The 24,038-nt window shown below is 38.5% G+C and overlaps 1 protein-coding gene across 1 annotated transcript in view; it reads left to right on the forward strand.

Annotated features, from left to right (window-relative positions):
* The window catches only part of LOC117204142 (ankyrin-3-like), a 35,147-nt gene extending 12,518 nt beyond the window's left edge, over positions 1-22,629 (forward strand). Inside the window, exons 15-28 of the mRNA XM_033441276.1 lie at positions 26-209; positions 510-629; positions 701-785; positions 928-945; positions 1,756-1,980; positions 2,059-2,204; positions 2,283-2,491; positions 2,592-2,796; positions 3,274-3,463; positions 3,537-3,675; positions 6,512-6,791; positions 7,268-7,417; positions 12,414-21,000; positions 21,692-22,629. Of these exons, the coding sequence (XP_033297167.1) occupies positions 26-209; positions 510-629; positions 701-785; positions 928-945; positions 1,756-1,980; positions 2,059-2,204; positions 2,283-2,491; positions 2,592-2,796; positions 3,274-3,463; positions 3,537-3,675; positions 6,512-6,791; positions 7,268-7,417; positions 12,414-20,986 (10,524 nt within the window). The 3' untranslated portion in view covers positions 20,987-21,000; positions 21,692-22,629. The remainder of the gene's footprint in view (positions 1-25; positions 210-509; positions 630-700; positions 786-927; positions 946-1,755; positions 1,981-2,058; positions 2,205-2,282; positions 2,492-2,591; positions 2,797-3,273; positions 3,464-3,536; positions 3,676-6,511; positions 6,792-7,267; positions 7,418-12,413; positions 21,001-21,691) is intronic.
* Positions 22,630-24,038: the final 1,409 nt, after the last annotated feature.

Below are 24,038 nucleotides of genomic sequence, written 5' to 3' on the forward strand. Positions count from 1 at the left end.
TGGTACATACCAAAAATTGTTCTAGGATGGACTAACCGCATTAAATATAGCTCAAAAATTAGGATACATATCTGTAATGGAGGTATTGAAAGGATTGTCTTACGATACATTGGCACCTGATAACAAAAATTGGGACGAGAAGTACAAAGTGATCGCTCCTGAAAGTCTGCAAGAGACCAGCTTTATGTCTGACTCCGAAGACGAAGGAGGTACGATGTTTATTCATAACAGAACATTGTTACGCGTATACGTAATTTAATATGTAACTTAACAAGTATTATTATGTCTGTTTCCCGTGAAATGAGTAATTCTGTACGCATGCGTTGTAAATCAAGTTATATTATTGTATTTTACGTTCTATAGACAGGAAAATATACGCTCAGACTTAAACAAAGCTAAACCATAGGTATTATATTTTGTTAGAATAAATGTAAATGTTAGAGTAATAAAATGCGAAAGAAACGAAATATTTTTATGAAACAAAACTCAATCGAGATATTTGTTTACAGGTTCGGATGCGTTGATCAGCGAGCAGCCGTATCGATATCTTACAGCAGATTTGATGAAAAGTTTGAGAGACGATTCTCTGCCTATTGATGTTACACGAGACGATCCAATACACAGACAAGGTAAAACACTTATTGCTTGTTTTTAAACGTCACGATCGTTTTACGTAATCTGCTGCGTTGTTTTCGACTAGTCACAAAAGAAGAAAAACAGGATTTCACTCAAAGCAATAATTATTGTCTAGCAGAAAACTTTGATACTGATGGATTTAATTTGGGGTATGTAAACACGATTTTATACAATAGTCGCTAAAGTAAATTACTTGGAAATATAACATCGTTCAATGACGTATCAAGCATTTGTAGCGTAACATTTTATACCAGAATTCCTATTAATGAAAATCAAATATTTTCATTTTAGCCGACTTCATTTCAGATCGTAAGTAACATTTATCGCTAAAGTTCGTATGTCTGATTTCACAAGTACATTGTACAATGTAAAGTCACGTTACGTTATTATACATATAACCTTTTATTCTAAAGAAAAATCACAGCAATGCGTGCTAACTTCACTTTTCATTTCGCTCGTCTGTTTGCTGATTCGATAAATGCATGCTTCGTAAAGATGCCTATTTCAAACGTAAATTTCGATAAACGAAAGACGCACCTCGTGTGAGTATTCGTTTCACAATACAGTATTCGCCAAAAATAGTATGTAAAATGTTTAAAAAATCGCGAAAAGAGAAACATTTAACAGTAAGTTTATTCGATTTACTTGTATATTTATTAATATACACAAAAGTATTTTTCTCGTTAATGTCATATTCTGTACGTTTATCAGAAAAAGCCAGATTATAATTTTAATCAATTACTGTGATCTTTCTTTATGAAAGTAAAAATAAGATACACATATATTTTCCAATGCGTCGTTCAAGTCGATAATTTTTGGATTAATCGCTATTTTTGTTTCACAATCTTTTCCTTTTCTACTGGACTGTTCGTCATAAGGTGTAGTCGATTTATCAAACGTGGCCTTAATCATTTTACCAAGAGATTTTATCGATTAGCGTCGATCGACATATTAGTTTTTAATTAAACTCTCAACTTGAGCTTCCTTGTCTATGCTATCTGATCGCAGATTTCACAGTTTCAAGCGAATCGAAAAATATGCGCACTTTTATACAAGTAATTATCTTTTTACGGTAAGCTGGTGCTACATGATATTTACAATGGAGATTTCAATTTTTAGATTTTTAGTAAGTTTCTTGGTGGATGCGCGTGGAGGTGCTATGAAAGGGTGTAGACACAGCGGTGTACGTATTATCGTACCGCCACGCAGAGCGACAATGCCAATTCGCGTTACGTGTAGATTGATAAAACCTACTAAAATTGCGAATCCTCCACCTTTAATGGAAGGAGAGGCTTTAGCAACTCGTATTATGGAGATGGGGCCGGTCGGTGCAACGTTTCTAGGGTAAATATCATTCTGCGAATCGTTTTACACGACGATATGTCCTTTTTGTTATCAAGAACTGGACGTATCTCGTTTCAGGCCTGTTCTAATCGATATACCCCATTTCGCGTCTATTCGAGGCAAAGAGAGGGAAATCATTATCCTCAGAAGTGAAAACGGAGAAACCTGGAAAGAGCATGATAATTCTGTTGACAATGATACTACTTTGTTAAATACTCCATATGGTATTTCCGAAATATAGCTTACGTATTTCGTATCGAGATGGAAACGTAACAAGATTTTACGAGCTTGTTATTTTGCAGATGCACAAATGAGCGCTGCTCATTCTGGCAGAATCACTCGAATAATAACGACAGACTTTCCCCAATACTTTGCCATTATCACGAGAATTAAACAGGAAGTTCACGTAATCGGCGCCGAAGGTGGAATTTTGACTTCGAGCGTGGCCAACGACGTTCAAGCTGTTTTCCCACCAGGAGCGTTAACGAAGAAGATCAAAGTCGGCTTACAAGTAAGTTCGATCGTAATGCATCGTACCTCGGAACATTTCTACGAACCGTATCGCGTAAACCGACGATAATCGGGAAAAATGTGGATGTTGCTTTTCATAGGCCCACGTGATTCCGGCAGAGCTTACAGCAAAGCTACTAGGAAATTGCGTAGCCGTTTCACCCGTGATAACAATCGAACCGAGAAGACGAAAGTTTCACAAACCAATTACTCTTACAATACCTGTACCTCAAGCTGCAAATAAAGGAATGATCAATCAATACGGTGGTGAGACACCAACGCTACGCCTGTTGTGCAGTATTGCAGGTAAAGTAATCGTAATTGAAACTCATTAAGTATCTATCTCTTCAGGGTAGAACTATTTATTGCACATTCGTTCGAATTGCTATTCATTTGTCTGGCGTTATTTTCAGTAATACGACTTAGAACATTACTGTCGATATTTCCGATATTTCCAACTCTTTTCTCCAGATTCATCCTCTAACGAGAAATCGCTACTTTGATTTTCGCGAACCATCGTCAAGTTACCCTATCTCCTTGGCAACGAGGTTTAACAAATTTTTTATAATAAATCCTGTCGGTACTCTCTACGCGTACGTACTTTCGTATATTGCGGCAAATTTCATCCTCCGTGGTGCGATCGATGATAATCGATAATACGACAAAATTTGATATATGGCATCGACCCCTAAAGTCGGAAACCCGGACCAACGATATTTCACATATACGCGAAACCAGTGACGCTTTTTAACGCGATGTCCTTCTATTTCATTTTACATTTAGGTGGGACGAGCGAATCACAATGGGAAGATGTTACTGGTTCGACACCGTTAACTTTTATGAATGACACAGTATCCTTTACTACGACCGTATCCGCTCGATTTTGGCTAATGGATTGCCGAAATATAGGCGCAGTTCCGAAAATGGCAACCGAGTTGTACGAAGAGTCGTTATTTGTGCCATATATTACGAAGTACGTATTAACGCCGACATCGCTTTGATTGGATTAGCAGTTTTTCTAAAATGTTAATATCTTTCTCATACAGTTTCGTAATATATTCGAAACGAATGGATGTGCTCGAAGCAACATTAAGAATATTGTGTATGACCGATGGAAAGGAGGGACTGCATACCTTGGAAAGGCAAGAGGAATTTGTCGAAATTGTAAAAAGCCGCGATGTTGAAGTAAATATCGTTCATTACGTAATTTTATTTTATCGCACTTGTAAGAACCGAAGAACGCGTGTATTCACATTTTTCGTTTTCTTTTCTTTGATGCATTTCGCTCGATTGTCTTATAACGTGATATTCTTACACCACGGTTTCCATATGGCACGATTTAATGGACTTTGATAGCCCTTCTGTAACACGATATTTTTATAATACAGTTTCGATGCAACACGGAACGAATTAATCGCGTTACAGGAGGGTCGATTGTATTTAGTTTTATTTTATTCGATTTATTATTAACGAGCATCGTCTCTTTCGAAGATCTCAAAGATTTATTCATTTTTGGTAATGGCGTGTGCTTTAATACGCATTCTTTATTTTTACGCACAACAGATTTCATTTCTTTCATGTTCCATAATTCTGCTATGGATTCCCAATATTTAATAGACTTGGACAGCCCTTCTGTAACACGATATTTTTATAATACAGTTTCGATGCAACACGGAACGAATTAATCGCGTTACAGGAGGGTCGATTGTATGTAGTTTTATTTTATTCGATTTATTATTAACGAGTATCGTCTCTTTCGAAGATCTCAAAGATTTATTCATTTTTGGTAATGGCGTGTGCTTTAATACGCACTCTTTACTTTTACGCACAACAGATTTCATTTCTTTCATGTTCCATAATTCTGCTATGAATTCCCAATATTTAATACAACAAAAATTACAAAATTTAAATACAAAATTTAATTGCATATTTAATACTTGGACAGCCCTTCTGTAACACGATATTTTTATAATACAGTTTCGATGTAACACGGAACGAATTAATCGCGTTACAGGAGGGTCGATTGTATGTAGTTTTATTTTATTCGATTTATTATTAACGAGTATCGTCTCTTTCAAAGATCTCAAAGATTTATTCATTTTTGGTAATGGCGTGTGCTTTAATACGCATTCTTTATTTTTACGCACAACAGATTCCATTTATTTCATGTTCCATAATTCTGCTATGGATATCGAATATTTTCTGTTTGATTTTGTAACACCGAAGAACCTTTGCAGGATTAACGTGGTAACGTAATGCGTAATATGTTGTTTTATACTTTAATCTTGGAACATTTCGATACGAATCGTCATAATCTGTTGCATATTCATCGCGATTTGTCGTTATGTGCGACGTACGATGTGCAATTTTTACGTGTGAATCACTTTTCGAAATCTGATAGTTTTCCAAATATTCTGTAAAACGTATTACCAAGCCCCAACTTTGGGGGTTGTTTTGAATCCTTCAACACGAATGCCAGCACGTATTTTTTTACGTGTGAGATATTTTGTCGAAAACTACGTCATACATAAGTTTCATTGATCAGGGGATATTCCTTTGTAAGACTAAAAATAGGCGATATTCTACATGTAAAAATGTACTTGTAAAAAATGTATTACATGTATTTGAACATTTTACAAGTAACGCGAAGCATTTTTTTTTAAATTATACGATAAGCAACTGAGAGTGATCAATATCCAACGAGTTGCTCGTTTGATAATAAAATAATTAAAGAAATATTTGATTAACGCAATGTGCGTATTTTCTATTTGTTGGTGAAATTTAGGGAAAATTAACTGACATAACTCGTGCGTAGCTATATTCTTAAAAAAAGCATACAAATTCTGCATTACGGTTAAACAAAATTCTTCCAATCCAAAGATCATGGAAAACATCTAAAAATAAATACGACTGGTATCGTAGCATTTTTTAATTACGAACGTTTATTAACAAGCATATGTACAGGTTCAATCTTCCGACTAGGACGAAAAAACGGACCACTTTTCAATCCGATAGCGTGGTAGGATGACGTATTCAAGATGAAACAAGCGAAATTTCGTAGCAGTGAAAATGAATTCTTCTTTGGCTTCTTGGCTCTGTCTTGTCATAAGACGTCCTCTTTGAGATAGAATAAGTTTTATTTTAGCAGTAACGAACAGTCGAAGAATAGTTGGTAGAGGATATTTCGTAGAAATTTATATTGTAAAAGCGACCGATATTTTCTGACTTGTTCGTAACCAGCAACACGATTCTTATGCTAGAAATAATTTTGGTACGGTTCAACGATCTCGAAGGAAAGGAGACATATCATTTGCGATTTAGATTTAAGATTTATGTTTGCAATGTTTAATTACTTCTATTTTTTAAATATTATTTCTTCTGAAAAATACCAACATTCTCATGGGTGAAAATAATTTGTTTCTGCAATGTTGCTGGATAAATAATCATATTTTTGCCCGGCTAAAGTTGCATATACATATGCATGTATGTTAGTTGACAATTTCTTTGTATAAATTAATTCCAGTAATAACGAGTGGCGTTCGAGCCTCCTAATGACGACTAGTGACGAATAAAATGTGTATTCGATATAAATTCGACCGAAGGAAATGATATCAAATACGATATTGTTTGATTACTAATTACTAATTATCGAGATCATCGACCAAGAAGGAGAAGAAGAAACGAAAAAAAGACAGTAAAGGAGCAGCAACCTGAATTTACCAATATGATGTTATTGAATAAGCGGCACAACTCAAAAAGCGATAATTTTACGAGAAAGAACAAGCTGACGATGCAGAATCAGATTTCTTATTTCAAATCTCGTTTTCCAGTAAATCAATGTGACGCGTTTGCGTGTCCTTTGTTCTTTGCGAAGATGATATCTTCCTATAAACCGATAGAGCTTGTTAAAGATAAAATAACAAAAATTTGATGTACACATACAAAAGAGCTTGCTGTAAAGTAGCATAAGAATATACGTAATTTTGATAGAAACGTATTAACTAGTATATTTGTTTTGTAGGCGCTCGATGGGAAAGATCTTTATATCGAATTCAGTGGGAATTTAGTACCTGTGACGAAATCGGGTGTACAATTGAAATTTACGTTCAAAGCGTTTCGTCAGAATCGTTTATCTTTTCACGTAAAAGTGAAAGATCCGTTGTTAGATCCTGTCGCCAGGATGCTGTTTATGCGAGAGCCAAAAGTTGCGAAAGGAGAGCCACCTCAACAACCAATTTGTGTATTGAATATCGTTCTTCCAGAAATAACGACTAAAGTGGAAGTACAGAAGAAATTGAAAGGTAAAATTTGTTGAACGTTTTAATGTCGGGCAAGAGATCCAGTGCAAAAGGGATTTGTCCCACAAAAGGTTGAAAAACGAGATTTTTACTAATTCCGAAATCTCTTGGTGTTTAGTTATTATCCCTTAATCGATAACTACGTAAGAAAATTCCTGCTTTTACCGTGAATGTTTCTAAATGTAAAGTAACTTCCATGTAGTTCTCCTTCTCTTTAATCAAATTTTCAGATCTAAGCATATAGGAAATAGAATGAAGAATAAAACATTTCCTCAGATACACTACCTTCGTATTAACAAGTTTAAGTAAAAACATAGTAGTCTTGATTATGCAATTTTTATCGAAACACAAAATTTTCCATAAAAACGACGTTATTGCTGTGACGCGTAGCTTCCTCTTGCGCTGGACCTCGATAATACTCGTACATGTGCTACGTACGATACGTATATTTAATCAGGTCGTTCATTCTTTCGTTATAGATTACGAAGATTCAAATATTATCGATCAAAAATTGGATTCTTACGAATCGAAATACAAGATGGAACAAAAAGAAAAAGGCGACGAACCTAAAGATACTTCGCCTTCCGAACAGAAATTTATTACTGACACCTTACAAAAAGAACGAACAGGTATGATATTCATTTCTACCTATTCGCTTTATATTAGACAAATTAGAAAATTTCAAATATAATATCCTCTACTTTGTTATAACGGTATATAAAAATTATAAATCACAGTGAGACGTGGTTTCCAAGACACCGAGTGGTGTCGTCGAATATTCAAATGCAAGGTGCAAAGAAAGGAAATCTATATATGTATATATACAGGGTGGTTGGTAACTGGTGGTACAAGCGGAAAGGGGGTGATTCTACGCGAAAAAAGAAGTCGAAAATATGGAATAACAATTTTTCGTTCGAGGCTTTGTTTTCGAGGAAATCCACTTTGAATTTTCGCTCGGTACGCGTCCACTTTATCGCGTCTCGTTATAACGGATCTCACTGTAGATTTTCGACTTCAAGTTAGTAACTTGCTAAATAAATGGAAGATGACTAGCTTAATCCTTTTTTTTATTTTTCCATCGAAACAACGATCTACAGTGAAAAAATCCGTTATAACGCACGCGTACCGAGCGAAAATTCAAAGTCGATTTTCTCGAAAACAAAGCCTCGAACGAAAAATTGTTATTCTACATTTTCGACTTCTTTTTTCGCGTAGAATCACCCCCCTACCGCTTGTACCACCAGTTACCAACCACCCTGTATATATTATGTATGTATGTATATGTATATATATGTATATTGAAATACGACAAGGAACTATGTATTTTTAACATGCAAATTGTTTTAACGATCACAAACACGTACGACTGCGATAAAATAAACGACGATCGATTTTTATGCTAATTTAGGTGAATTCGCTATTACATCGAAAAAGACAAGTTATTTTCAAAACAATCACGCTCCATACGGTAGCAAAATTCCACTGTAATTCTATTTTTATTTAAGAGGAAAAGTTAATCTGCTTATGGCTCGACCGTTGAGTGAGGCTTCTTTAATTTAATTATGCGTAACAGTATCAACAAACGTTCGACGTAGCTATGACGAACCTTGTTTAGTTTGATTCGAACCACTACTGGAAGCAGTATCTTTAAAACTTATCTTCTTTTGAGTATCACCCTACCACAATTTGACACATGTGAGTTTATCTTACTTAAATCCAGTGTACTTAAATATCTGTTACACTCTTTGATTTTACTTTATTTATCCATAACACACGCCAGTTTTATATTATTCTCGTATTTTTGTTCGTTTTGAGCATTAATTTCCTCTTTCTTTCGCAATTTTCAGTTTCAGGTTTTTTTAAGTTCTTTAGTAATTTGCACTTAAGATCTGCGCGCTAAATCTAAAAAAGACGAAGAAAGAAACTTATTGCCGAGAGTCGCTTCTCGTCATGGAAGAATCAGGCGACAAACAGGAGGAAAATTGCACGTTTGAATCTGCGAACCAGAAGGGATTATCCATCGATAAGATCGTAGCCGGTACAGATTCTTTAGATCCTAATCGAGTCAACGATCGCTCAGAGACGGGGAAAAATGCAGAAAAGACCGTAGAATGTTCGCGGATGGTCGATGGAAACTCGAGTCCTTCGAAATCGAAGGAAAGTGTTACAGGCGCGAAAGTAAAGCGTAAATTGAGATCGACGCGTAGAAAACTGAACGCTATGATTAACAATACGTCGTTACATTTCTCCGACACCGATTCCGAAGGAGAGTTAACGTCCATTAATTCTCAAATCAGATCATTGAGTTATACGGCGGATGAACAACAAGGACCGATTATTTCTGTAACGTCGGACGACGTGGAGGCCGAAGGCTCCAAGCTTTTGTCACCCGATGATAAAGGCTCGTCTCAGCCGAATAATTTCATCGAAGACCTTACGGACGTTGACGAAATTTATGCCAGCGAGCCAGAAAACGAGCGAAAAGAGGATCGGAATAACCTCAAGGTTGGCAAAACTCCGTGTCAAGGTGATACGGATCTCGAGGATTTCGAAGGCGAAGACGAAGTACACTCGATGATTTACGTGAAACCGAGATGCGATATATTTTGCGACTATAGCGGAGAAACGATAACGACGAAGGAAGGTGACGGACCGTTTTCCGTAGAAGTGCGAAATAAAATGTATCGGGAAGAAGAGCCGCGAAACGGCTTGGGCAGTAGCATGCCGGATATCGTGGTTATGTCGAATACCGACGAGGAAGATATGGATATATCCGAGGAGGAAGATATGCAAGAAGCCTGTTGCAGTCATAAAGAATTGCTCGAAGATTTGGACGTTCTGGCAGCGTCTCAAGTTATTATGAGAAATATCAATAAAATGGAGAACACGTTAACTGTGAAAGATATTGGTGACGACGCGATCAGCGATTGTCATACGGACATCGAAGAAGTCGATCCGAATGAATAAATTAATTCGAAATGCGTCGATGGTAAGGACACGAATATAGAAAATACGCTTTCTAGCGAGAAATATTGTGCTATTTAGACTCTGATGAAAATCTCATATATATTAAATCTAGTTTGACCAATTATGTATCGAATGTATTGCAAGAACGCACTGCATATTGTCCCTTGTGTTATCCACTCTTTGCTCGTTATAATATTGCTATATATGTTGTACAATTACGAAACATATACAGTAAATATCATACGACTCGACATCATGTTAAACATAATGTTTATCGAGGAATTCAGAATATTCTACGAATTACAATGGATTACTTGTCACTGACCGTGAGGTAGGACTCTCCAAGAAATCGTTGGAATAATCTTATCGATTATATACCTTTGTTCGGAGTAGAATCAAATATTATTACACTTTGTCCGACAAATGGACTTATTTCGTAACGCATATTAAATTAAAAATACGGATAATACAAAATTTAAAACAGATGAGAGAATATATGTAGGATTGTGTTAAACTTTCGCTTATATATATTTTGATATCGTTTATAATTATTTAATTACGTATATCATGTCTTTCGTTGATTTCTGTAGAACAAAGTAACAAACGGAAACGAGAACTGTTATATTACTTATTAAAATATTCGAAACTTAATTAATTGTAATTGATCTACGATGAGTTGAATATAGAGTAAAGTCTTATTCCGTATATTTACAAAGTAGCTGCATCATGTAAGCTTACTCTTAATCGTTATTTTTACTTTCGAGCTATAAAAATACGTCTTTTATTATAATGTTGAATATGTTGGTTTAAAAGAAAAGAAGAATGTTGTACTATAAAAAAAAAAAAATACTTTAACGTTTCCTTTCTTCGATATTTTAATTTTTGTACGAATCTCGGACTTTAAATATTTTTATACTTTAATCGCACGTCTCGTAAGATAATTTAGAAAATAATCCAACGTTTTAACGATATACCATGTTTTACGTACACGCTTTGGAAATTTGTTTTTACTTCAGCAATGTAAATATCTTCCTACGATCGCTATCTTTTGAAAATATTAACACGTTGATTCAATTTCGTCGTTGTAATTACGCATTTGATCATTACTTATACGGTAAACACATATTCGACGACTAGATTTCCAAGTCAAAAAATAACAAAAGCTTTCTGTTGTAAGATTTTCAAAATTTATTTTATATACAGGGTGGTTGGTAACTGGTGGTACAAGCGGAAAGGGGGTGATTCTACGCGAAAAAATAAGTCGAAAATATAGAATAAAAATTTCTGGTTCGAGGCTCTGTTTTCGAGAAAATCGACTTTGAACTTTCGCTCGGTACGCGTGCACTTTATCGCGTCTCGTTATAACGGATCTCACTGTAGATCGTTGTCTCGATGGAAAAAATTAAAAAAAAAATTTTTATTCTATATTTTCGACTTCAAGTTAGTAACTTGCTAAATAAATGGAAAAGATGACTAGCTTAATTTTTTTTTTTTAATTTTTCCATAGAGACAACGATCTACAGCGAGATCCGTTGTAACGTACAGCACGCGTACCGAACGAAAATTCAAAGTCGATTTTCTCGAAAACAAAGCCTCGGACGAAAAATTGTTATTCTATATTTTCGATTTGTTTTTTCGCGTAGAATCATCCCCTTTTCGCTTGCACCACCAGTTACCAACCACCCTGTATATATCATTTTCGCAAATTTATTCGATGCTCGTAGAGAACATATTTTTATAATCTTATACCTATAGAAATGTAATAATTCGGATGAGAAACTAAGATGAATCTGTGCGTATTATTTCAGGTCAGAAAATATCGTAGTATGAACGAGCGATGATTCGTGCCTTTTACTTTCCACAAACTATTCTCATCTTTATCGTGTTCGTAAAATTAACTTACTATGCAAACCTTCTCTTTCTCTTTTGCACCATGCTTTGAGTACAGTTACTATTATTTTTATTTAAAGTTTAACCTATTAGCGTAACGTAATTAGGTATAATTAGAAATTTGGCTCGATTCACGCGAGCTTCGTTTGGAAAACGAGCATTAACGAAAAAAGTCATCGTGATGATATAAAAATACGAATTACGCTTACACGCGCGTTACGAGAATCTATCGATAGAAAATATTTCTGCTTGATTGTTATCGCTTAGTATTAACGCAATCTTCTGTACTTATAATTGCAGACAAAACTGCCGTCCTCGACATTATCATAGACAACCGTATGGGATATTAATTTTAAGTCTCGAAGGATACCAATATCCAAGGATATTGATAGAAAAAAGCAATTATAGTTTATAAAGGGATTTAGAGTTATATGCATATCAATGTTTATGTACTGTTATGTGCATGTTACAAGTTTAATGAAATTAACGATACCTCGGTGACGAAACTTATTTTTGAAATTGTATTTCTTTTCAAGAAGAAATTGTTATGTGTACAGTAAACAGAGTTTACGATAGTGTTGTGTCTAATAACGTTCTAAAAAGAATGCTACAAAGTATAAAAATCGTGTTTACTCGTTATGTTTGTGAAAGTTTGATCGTGTAATCCTTTAAGAGTTATATGCGAAACTGTAAATATACGCAATGTATTTCGTGCATATGTATTTACCTAATAAAAAGTAATGTGAGCATAATTCTTGGTTGTTCTAGATGCTGTTACTATCCACGAATTCCTTGCGCAAAAAGCGGCTTGTTCCTTAGAATCTGTAGATGCTAGTTATCCCAGTAAAGTAGTCGGACAAGAGCAAGACTTGTCGCCCAGTGTCGAGAGACAAACCTATTCAGAGAAGAGAAAATTCTGGGAGGATATTTCAAGGAAACGCGAAAGTTATCAACGATCGGAGTCCGAAATGTCGAGAACGTCGCAGTTAACGATAAACGAAAGCGACAGTGAGTATATACATAATATTACCACAGAGGACACGGCGGATATCGTGCAGCAGATGGACAAGTCCGAAACGTTGGAAGATTTGAACGTACCTGATATTTCCGAGTGCTCGGTGGCGGAGAAGGCTCAGTATTTCGAGGAACAGATACAGAAAGAGACCACGAAAATTCCACCCAAGTTGCTTCAGCAAGACTCGTTAAAGTCCGAGAAAGAGAAGCTAACGAAAACTAAGATGAGCGACAAAGAAAAGCTGGACAAAGATGAGAAGTACGTGACCGAATTGAAGCAAGTTACAAAGGTGGAAGAAAGCAGAGAAATCGTTAGCTTGCAAAGGGAAGAGCGGAAAGAGGTGGAAAGGAAGGAGACGAAAGAAACGATGAAATTGTCTTCTGAAGATGAGAAAGAAAAAGACGAGAGTAAACCAACCTACGTGGATGTAAGTGCTAAAGTAGAATTAGCCAAAGCGAAACTCGATGAAACGACTGAAAAGGGAGAAAGGAAGGAAGATGTGGAAAAGACGGATGCCGTGCTTTCTATGCAACCTCTAGAAATAAAGGATAAGCATGTAGAAAGGGAAGAGCATATCGAGAAAGAGGTGCCGACCGAAGAAAAATCACTCGACACGACGCAGAAGACGGAAGAAAGTGGCGCGATGGTGGAAGATCAATTAGTTGAGTTAAAAGTTGAACGTGTTACGAGGCAGGAAGATAGAGCAATTGTTATCGCCGAAGTACCTGTACAAGATATCGTAAAGGATGTAAAGGTAGAAAGAGAAGATACAAAACGGTCAATTATGGAATTAAGCGCGAAAGAAACGAAGGATGTAGAGGAGAGACATAAGGATGTTGCGGAGTCTGTGGAAGTAAGTATGCCGCAGGAAAGCATAAAGGAAAGAGTAGAAGTAAAGGAGAAGGTGGAAGAACCAAGGCTGGAATTAACGACAAAGGAAGAAGATATAAGAGAGAGGGTGGAGACAAGTACGGAAGAAGAGAGGATGAAAGAAAGTATAGAGGAGGAACGAAAGGAAAAGCGAGAAATTGTTAGCGAGGTAATTTTGCAAGAAAGTGTCGACCAGAGTCTAAAACGACAGAAACGAGGAGAGCAGGAGGACGCGATCGCGGAGGTAACTGTAAAGGAAGACGGTACGAAAGAAAAGAAAGAATACAAAGAAGAAGCGATTGAAGAACAAGAGGAAGCTATCGCAAAGGTAGCTGCAGAGAAAGAGAGTACAAAGGAGAAGATGGAATACAAAGAAGAAGCAGTGGAGGAAGAAGAGGTCGCGGAAGTAACTGCGAAGGAAGAGAGTAGGAAAGAAAAGAAGGAAGATAAGCAAGAAGCGACGAAGAAAGTTAGCGTAGAAATAAGTGGCGAGGAAAAAGTAGAGGATATCGAGGAGAAAGAAACGGAAGAAGAGAAAATAACCGACGCGCGAGAAAAAGAGGAGGAATTGCACGTGATAAGAGAAGCTCCGGTGGAGAGAAAGTTACAACGCGAGGTAATCACGGAAAGGGAGACGGAAAGGGAGACGGAAAGGGAAGAGGCGCAAGACGAGGTTGTCGAACACGTAGAAAAACAGGAGAAGGAAAGTGAAAAAGTTGTTACGGATGTAATCGTGCGGGAAAGAGTTAGAACGCCGGAGATAAAAGAGGAAGACGTTGTTAGAGAGAAATCGACTGGAAGACGCATTATAACGGAAGAAACTACCATTATCTACAAGGTGCAGAAAGATGGCACTCTGGTTCAAGAGCAGGTGTTAAAATCGGTTCAAGTAGAAGGAGGAAGCGAGGCTTTAGCCGCCGCGCTAGTTCAACTTCCCGAGAGTAAGATCGAAACGAAAAGTGTGTACGAAGTGGAATCTACGAGCGAAGTTACACCGGAGATTACGTTTACGAGTGATATCAGAAAAGAGATGCAAAAATTGCTGGAAGGTGAAAGAGCGACGGAAATCGAAGTCAAAGATAAGACGAAGGAGGAGATAAGGTCGATCGAAGAAGAAAAATCGGAGAAAGCATCTCCTGTGGCGATCTCATCGATCCAAGAGGTCGAAGACAGAGAAATCAAAGGAAAGAGAGAAGAATCGAGAAAAGAGGAGAAAGAAGAGATTACGCTCGATAAGAAGACGGTAACCGAGATGGAAACGAAGCACGTTAGGAAAGAATTCGAGTCGCGTATTCCCGTTTCAACGGCAAAGATAGATAAGGACAAAATGCAAAAGGAAACGAAACCGAAGAGTATAACGGAACTAAAACAGATTCCGAGTAAACTCGAGAGCGACAAGGAATTAAGCACGGAGGAACAAGAAATTTCGCCGACAACTAAAAAGAAAGAGTTCGAATCTCGAATTCCCAAACGTGTTATAGATATCAAGCCAACATCGGATAAAGCTGGAAAGAAGGACACGCACGTTAGAAAAGAAAGCGAATCGTACACGATAACGGAAAAAAAATCGAGCGAAGAGGTGACTTCAAAATTGGAAGAGCACCTAACCACGAAGAGCGAAACACAAACGTTTTCCAAATCGTTCGTCGATCCGCAAGAAGCTTTCAAAATGTTCGAGGACATGGAAAGCGCAAAGGGCGAATTCGCCACCGTCACTTCGAAGATCGATCATAAAACTTCCACTACGACGGAAAAGAAGGAAGTGGTGTCGTCGGAGATTTCCAACGGTAGGGACAAAGTAATCACGCTGGAGGAGAAGGAACGCGTGGAGAGGAAGAAATCGTCGGAGTCGCGATTAAAAAAAGAATCGCCGACCGAGACGTTGGAGGAGAAGAAAAGCAAACACGAGGAATTAGATAAAACGGCGATTCAAAAGTTGTCGATGAATTTGACGGATACGCAAGAAATAATAGACGCAGCTGCCTCCGAATCGAGAACCGAAACGAAGAAGGAAGAGACGTTGAAAAAGTTATCCGACAAGGAGGGAGTTATGACTCGCGAGGCGGGTAGTAGCCTGTTAAGAGAAAGCGATGCCGACGTAGCCATTCGGATAAAGAAAGATATCGGTGGAAAAAGGGACGATGAGAAGGATGAGGTGAAAACGGTAGAAGGGAAACCGGCGACGGAGAGGATATCTAAACCAGTTGCAGACTCGGATCACATCGAAACGCTCGCGCAAGGAGAATCGCGCAAAGAAAGCAAAGAAAGTTTCGACGTTATTCAATTCGTTCCAAGCGAGAGGAGGAAAACGGAGGAGGAAGACTTATCGAAGAAGGAAGAAGAAGCGAGCGAAGCAATGGAAGAAGAAGTAACAACACCGAGAGAAAGTTTAGAGGAAAAGCAACGGCTAAAGTTTAAAGAGATCGAGGCACGTACCATAGCGGAGACTTTGATTCAATCGATCGAAAGGGAAATCGAAGCAAAATCGGCAGAGGATTTGAAAGCAGAACTACTCGGCAAAGGATATCTGGAGCAAATTATAAGCGAAAGCGTTGAAACGGATCACGAAAAACTGGCTGACGATTTGACGCGCAAGTTCGAAAGTATCATGAGGAAAACGATGGACAAGCAAGCGGCACAAATGAAAATCGACGAAAGTTTAATGGAATCGCCGAGACTGAGGTCGTCGATACAGGAAGAATCCCTGGACAAAAGTTCTACGAGAGACAGTATAAGCGTCAGCGAAGATATAACTAAAGACGAGGAATCGTCTCCGCAGGAAAAAGAAGAAAGTTTTCCTCTTTCGTCGTCCCAGGCTAAACTGCAAGACAGGGACATTACGATGAGCCCTAGCAGCATATCGGAGCAAATAGATTTCGAAGAAACCATCGACGTCGATACGAACGAATTGGAAAGCGTGTCGAAACCAATCTCGAGTGCACAATCTGAGAAACAACGATTCAGCAAGTCGAGCAGTCAAGTGGAATTGCAAAGAGATTTCCAGAGTGACGTTAGTTTGCCTCGGGATAAGATCGTATCGGAGATTTCAGGTGCCAGAGTTCTGGAAATTCTCGAACCTGGCGTAGACAGTCAATCCAGGGAAGATTCGGTCGACGTGCCTTCTTTGGAAATGGACGAACATAAAATATCCGAGCAGACAAGCAGGGGAATTCCGTCGTTGCACGAGAGTGCCGAAATGGATTCGTTCGATAAGATGGATCAAGAACGGGATATAACGATAAGTCCTAGTACCGTATCCGAGGATACCAATATAGATTATTCCTTGGTACAGGAGTCTTCTCAGCCTATCCCGATGCAGAAGGATCTGCCGACGATCAGTACGAGAAGAGCAGACAGCTTCGAGATCGAAAGTCCTCCACTGGTCTCCCCGAAACCGAAAGTTCGCGGACTTGAAATTAAACCCGTCGATTGGATGATCGGTGACGAGAAAATTGAAATATCAGAAACGCTGCAACCGTCTCAGATTTTCAACCAGGAGTTAGAAGCTTACGAATCGATGAAGAAGAAGGAACGATTATCCTCGTTGGATGGATCGACGGATCACGAACAAGAATCCGGTACTAAATCTTCGGAAGAGATCAGCGTGATAGAATCGACGAAAGAGACGGTCGCGGACAACGGTCGCGATAAAAGTACGGCTTCCTCGGTCGGTGAGACGAAATTAACGGCGATTCCTGTCAGCGAACAAGACTTTGAAAGCGAACTGGTGGAAAACAAATTGGACGTTAGTTGTCAGGAGTTGGTAGACACGTTACAACGAGAATACGACGCGAAGACGCCTATCAAAGAGTACATTGAGAGTATTCAACGAGAAATATCTGGCGAACGAATCGTGGAAGCGATGGAAGAGCGAGAGGTTTTACAAGCGGACGAGTCCGCTTCGCAAGAACGTGCCGAGGTTCTACCTGCAACTACGACAGAGAAATCTTTGGAGGAAGAAACTCGAGAGGAAACGAGCAAAGAGGACGCGTCTTCGGTCAGCGAAACTTCTAAACGCGAGGAAATCCTTTCGAAGTCGGGAATCGAACTGAAATTGGAAAAAACAACGACGATATCGTTAAAGGAGAGCGAGAAACCCGCGGAGGAAGTATGGCAAGAAACGACAGACTCTGAGAAACCAGTACGCGTGGATGACGTGTTAAAGGAATGGACGGAAGCTTATTTGTCGAAAATGAAACCCTTAGGCGACGACTATAAAAGGCATATGGAGAAAGCTACGGAGAAACACGATAAGCCTGGAAGATCCACGACAGTTCCTTCCGACACTTGTGCCTTTAAAATAAAAAAAGACGATCTCCCTAGCGTTGATTTAAGCGCACGATACGCTATAACCGTTCTAGATCAGGTAGTTAAAAAAGAAATAGCCGAAGTGAAAGAATCTTTAGAAGCAGCGAAACAAGACCTGATAGAGGAATTAAGCGAAAATAGCGAAACTGTGATTCAAATTAAAGATTCCCCTTCAGAGTTCCGATTTAAATTACAACCCGAATCCATTCCGAACGATTTACCATTTTTATACACACCGTCGTTCCCTGAACAACAGCCGCACGAATCAGATACCGAAGCTGTAAAGAGCGAATCTCCTATCGATAAGTCGATGCCGTACGAAACGAAAGATAGTACAGAAAGTAAAGTGGAATTAGAAGAATCCACTTCTAGCAGTATCGAAGAACCGGTACATCTACAAGGAGACACACCTGTGATCAAAACCGAAAAGTCTGACGCAGAGACTGCTGCGATAACCGTCCACGAAGATACGAAAGACGACGAAGAGGAACATCCTAGTCCTGTACCTGCTAGCAGATCAGGCTCGGACATTGACAATAAAGACGAAAGTTCTTCTTTGGCTTTGCCACGCCCGGTACTCAGAAGACGACAGAAACCCGGTAGAAGTTCTAAACGCGTGGCATCTGACAGCGACGCGGATCTTGGTTCTAGTTCCGGCGAGAGTAGCAATTACCAATCTTGCGATTACGAGATCGGTAGCGGCAGCCGACCTAGTTCTTCCGACGTAGAGGCTTTGCAATCCTGTGGCGTACCTTCTGCGACGGCTTCGGAATACGAAACCGCGATGATGTCTATCGAGCATTCTTCCTCTTCGAAACCAACCTCTCAGGAGTACCATACAGCAGCCACCACGATGAGCTCGCGCGAGTCTATGAAATCTCTGACGTCTTTGAGTTCCGGTCACCTTGGTAGCATCGACAGTACCAGCGAATTGTCGGAAACGTTGGTGCCTTCCGAAACTGACGCGGAGAAAGAAGAAGTGGAAGAACGTCTGGACGGTGCTCTGGAGGAAGAACACACCGAACAGTCGGATTCTTCGGGCAGCGATATACCGATCGACGAACCGATAGACAACATCTACAGCAGTATACCTTGCCGTATGAAGCGATCTTCCGAAATGATTTTCCCACAGGTCCTCGATAACGCTGCTCTCGAGGTTGAGTCCACGGAGGAACTGACGACGAAAGACGCCAAGGGAATTGATTTCGCTACGTCTACCTTGACCGCGATACCCGGTACTCTTCGATCTGTAGATATAATGACATCACGGGTTTCCGAACACGGTGTACAGAGCGTATGCACCCAGGTGATTTCGACTCAAACCACGTCCGAGACCGAATCATCCTTCGAAAAGGTGGAGAGCGAAACTATCGACGCGGCAACGGCCGAAAAGGACACGGAGGAAGTAACGTTGGACGTACCGACGACGACCGAGTCCGAGCTCTTGGAGCAAAGATACGTTGCGGCGGGAGTGTCCAGCGAGAGTCCTGAAATGTCCATGCAGACGTCTACGCCATCGATAATACAGCAGACGAGTATGTCGACGTCGTCAACATCGGGCGTGTCCATCGATACGGTCGTAGGAAAGGAGAAATCGGACCGTCATTCGCCGGATAGCGATTCTTTCGAGATGGTCGACAAGCCTGATATCATCGACGACTTTGTAGTTATAGAGGAAGTCGGCAAAGAGGCCGAAGAATACGATTCCGAAGGTAAAAGTATACGTATTAGTTCCATACCGCAAGCGAGTAGCAAACAGTACGATCGAGATCTTGAGAACCTTATAACCGAAAACAAGCAGGATTCGCAAGTGTCGACCAGTCAAACGTCGAAAAATAACGAATTATTCGATTTCGAGTCGGAAGAAAGTCCACCGCAAGTCTCGAACGACGATCAGTATTCGCAGTCGTATTCGGACGAGGAGCAATACGAAGGAGGGAAGAAATGGATAGAAATGCAATTTCATGCCGATCCCCGAGTCTACGATATCGAGTACGATCGAGGCCCTCTAGAAGATATCAAAGAGGAGGAAATTACCGACTTTGAAGCTGGCAGTAGTAGATTTGGAAGTTTAGGTAGCCATAAAGAATCGATAGGAAGCGTGGGTAGTATGCGCGGTAGCTTTGGAAGCACACCCGATTACGATGTCTTAACGGGTAAAAAGTATTTCACTAGACCATCCGATCACGATAACGTATCGTTGAGCTCGTTGCAAGAATTCGAAAACTTGGAGAGCGCCGTCGCTGCCGAAAATTCGAAGAGATTACAATGCGGTTCGCACGATTCCGTTAATAACGGTAGTCTTCCAAGAAGGTACATGACTAGCCGATCCGGTCACGGTGACGATATCTCACTGTCCTCGTTGAAGGATTTCGAAGGATTGGAAAAAGCGTGCAGGGAAGCGCACTTGATCGAATTGCGCGCCAGAGAGGAAGAGGACTTGCTGGAGCACGAAAGTCCCGAGAACAAGTACAAATTGGAAAGTCTACCGCGAACGAGGATCGACACGAGTACGGCTGGCTCGTTCAACGCGAGCACGTCGGGATCCGATGATTACGAGAAGAGAATAAAAGAGATCGACGAGATCATACGAATAGCTCAGTCGAACGTGGAGAAATTTGATCGGCAGGATGATACGACGGAGGACATTTCGCAAATCGAAATTACGGACGTTGAGAAAATCGAAGCTCAAGTTGGTGTGCAATCAATCTCGAAGCCGGAGGAACCGGAAACTGTACTGCCTCTCCAAAGGGAGAGCAACGTTATGGAAACGAGTACGGATTCTCTGGAGCTGGAAGATAATATGGATAAAAAGCATCATCCGTTGTGTCGAAGCTCCGATTCGTTAGAAATGAAAACCACGCTAGACTTTCCTTCGTTAAGTTCCGACTCGTTGAACAACGTGCGAGATGCGAAGGAGATGCAATCGGACGTAGCCGAACATGCAAGCAGCGTTAGGCGTATTTCTTCGGATTCTCTAGATATGCCTCTGTTGGAACCACAGGATGCTGAAAGTCGCGAGAGGCCAAGCAACGAGGACGATCATTCGGATGGCGTGACGTCGGACAATTCTCTAGAGCAAAGGTCAGAAACGGTGGACACGGATAAAAGTGATAAAATGAGGACAACACCAAGCACTAATACATAGGAATATTTTCGTAGGTACGTATCGTATGAAAAGATTATGTTCGACAACGTAGTTACCGACCTTATGGTTCTACCGTAGTCATCGTAGCGTGTACTACCCTTAAGCCCTTTGCTTTCTGTCATCGCCGATAAAATTGCCTGAATTCTAATTCTTTGCGCGGTAGTAACATAAATGTACAACTAATTGGTTCAAGAATAAAAAGTACACGAATGATTTCTATTCGTTCGCTTGGTTCCCTTAAACTTCATCGTCGCGTTATAGTGGCCAATTTCGTACGATTATTCGAACGACTAATTATTATCGAAGAATCACTTCGAAAAATTCGAACGCTTGTTTTTTAGGAATTTTCAAGAACGGTCTTCGGAAACATGCATTGTCTGAGCGGATATTCGTAACGAGTGATTTTAATATCCGAACACTGTGAAACGTTTACTTTGATGCATATAATTCTTTCGGACAGTAGCTCGATACAACCCGTTCTTTTTTTTTTTTTTTTTTATATTTCGCATATCATTCGAAGACTCGTTTTTTCCTATGCAAAGAGATACGATCGTTTTCAATAGCGTTCAACTACGCTTCTTACGGACGATCTGTAATGAAAAATATTTGAGAAAATTTGTCCTTCCATTGTAGCATATCTATATCCATAGATGTTGCTCGTTACGTATCGTGCGCTTGAATATTAAACTCGTTATCTCGTTACAGATAGTGGACCATCGAAGTGAATTTGTTACAACATTGGTTCTTAAGGCTACAACGATGTATTATCGAGCCAGTTCAAATGCTTTACGTATACAGCATAATATGGAAAATGATGTACTAAAGAAATACTTGCGCGCTGTGCATATGCAAGATATTAATGCATTTACCTTTATTTTATGCCATGTTTTATAAGAATACGTAAATTGTTTTACGATGCTTAAGTCGAATAGTTATGATCTTTAAAATATAGGATTGTTATGAAAATGAGATAGGAATACGAATGACGCTTACTTATTTCGTATTAAATCCGTACTAGAATGTAATTGCTTTCCATTTACTTGTTTAAATAATTACGAATATCTTGCTTCGTTGTTCACGTTTGTTTGTAGCGATTAAGTTTATATCGCAAAATTGTACTTTTAAATGTTATTCATATTGTCCTACTTGTATGATAATACTATTTACATAAAGTGTCATGTTTTGTAAATTTTCGATTATAACGTGTCTTTGTGACTACGCTTTCTTAAGGTGTTGACAGTTACGAACACTTTATATTGCATACTGATTTTCAAGAAACGTTTACGAGCTCTGATACTCGTTAATCTTAATTGCAAGTGTTCACGAAAGAACAAATATATTAATTAAATAGAAAATTTTATATACGAACCGTAATATTTAAGGTTTTAGGAGAAAACTATCGAGAGAATGCATTCTCTACGTAATATACGATGCATATGTGCAAATGTTGTAGACATTTTTTGTATGCGAAATTTTAAACAATTACGAAATCTTGCTTTCGTCTATTTGCCGACGATAAATTTCATGTATTTTATCGGTCATGCGAATTTTACGTTACGACAAAATTTTAACGATGTCTTTCATTTGTCTTCATAATCTGTTTCTTTCTTCATCGATGAAAATATAAATCTATATGAACCAAATAATATCATCATTTATTGAAACCCCAATGTTCATCGCAATTGATAGTTGCTTGGATAACATACTTGATAGAACTTCAATTATAATAGAGCAATAACTTCGTCTATACGTAAGGTAATTAATAAACGCAAAGTCATACGCGCAACTAACAAAATATTGTAAAATAAAATGAAGAAAACAATGAAGAAATACAAGATACGTTCAACATTCACGAAGGCCTTTTTTCGGTAGTTCCTTGCATCCTTTATTTAAAAATAAATCATCGCTCTTAGAAGCGTTCATACATCTTCTCACACGCTACATACATACATATGTTTCTGTATTTTCTGTAAGTATGCCTATGAATATGTTCTCGATTTTAAAGAGCTATAACAAAAACTGATTGATAGCTAAAAAGTGAAACGAAATAAAAAAGCAAAATAATGGAAGTAACTTACTTGCCTCTGAAATTCTACATCGTTTCTTTATCCATTGCACGATAAATATTTATAATTATAAATAAATTCATAAGGATATCTGTTGCATGTGATTGTCAAAAAAAAAAAAAGAAACAAAAGCATAAATTTGAAATTTATAAAATTTTAAGAATATACTTTTTAATTTTGTTATATAACATTGGCAAGTCATTTTGTTATATCATTTAGGAAAGGAATAAGAGAAACTATTTGAGAACTAATTGTATTAAACATAGAAATTGTGCAAACTATTGTACGGTTGGAGCGTCTAGACCCAAATGGGGTATCACAGGATAATACTACTTACATTAACTTACTAATAATAGCTATAGTTTCATTACTAAACGATTAATGGCTTTATTATTTTTATCAGTCGCTGACTTGATTTCTAAATATAATTTTTATCCATATTAGTTTCAGCAGAAATCTATCGTTACACAATTCCTATATTTATTTCCTTAATCATGATTCATAACTTGATGTCGATACTCTTTAGCCTGACGTATTCGCTTATGGTATACACCGACGCATAGAGAGTGCACAATACCAAAGATAATGATAAAAATCAGAAGACTGTCAATATTTATGTTCCTCGGAGATTATTCATGCGATTGTATGTGTGTTACGCTATTTCATCGTTTCTTTAAATGATGTATCAAAGTTCGTTAACTTCGAGCGTCTTCTGTAGTAAGTAAGTATCAAGTGTTCTAGCAAACGGAGTGAATTATGAACTTTGTTCGATTCTCACATTGTTTTACCTAACATGAACATAAATATCAATTAAAAGATGTGATTTTTTATACTTAGGATCATTTGAAAACCATAAGATTTTTAGGTAATTGAATGTATTTCTAACATTTTTGTAACTCGAAATCTTGTAATTTCGTAAAAAATAAACACAACAAAAATTATAATCTATCCTACTTGGAATCGTATAATCCCATTTACCTAATGGC

Source organism: Bombus bifarius, unplaced genomic scaffold, assembly GCF_011952205.1.
Source record: "Bombus bifarius isolate JDL3187 unplaced genomic scaffold, Bbif_JDL3187 scf7180000007977, whole genome shotgun sequence".
Taxonomy (NCBI): domain Eukaryota; kingdom Metazoa; phylum Arthropoda; class Insecta; order Hymenoptera; family Apidae; genus Bombus; species Bombus bifarius.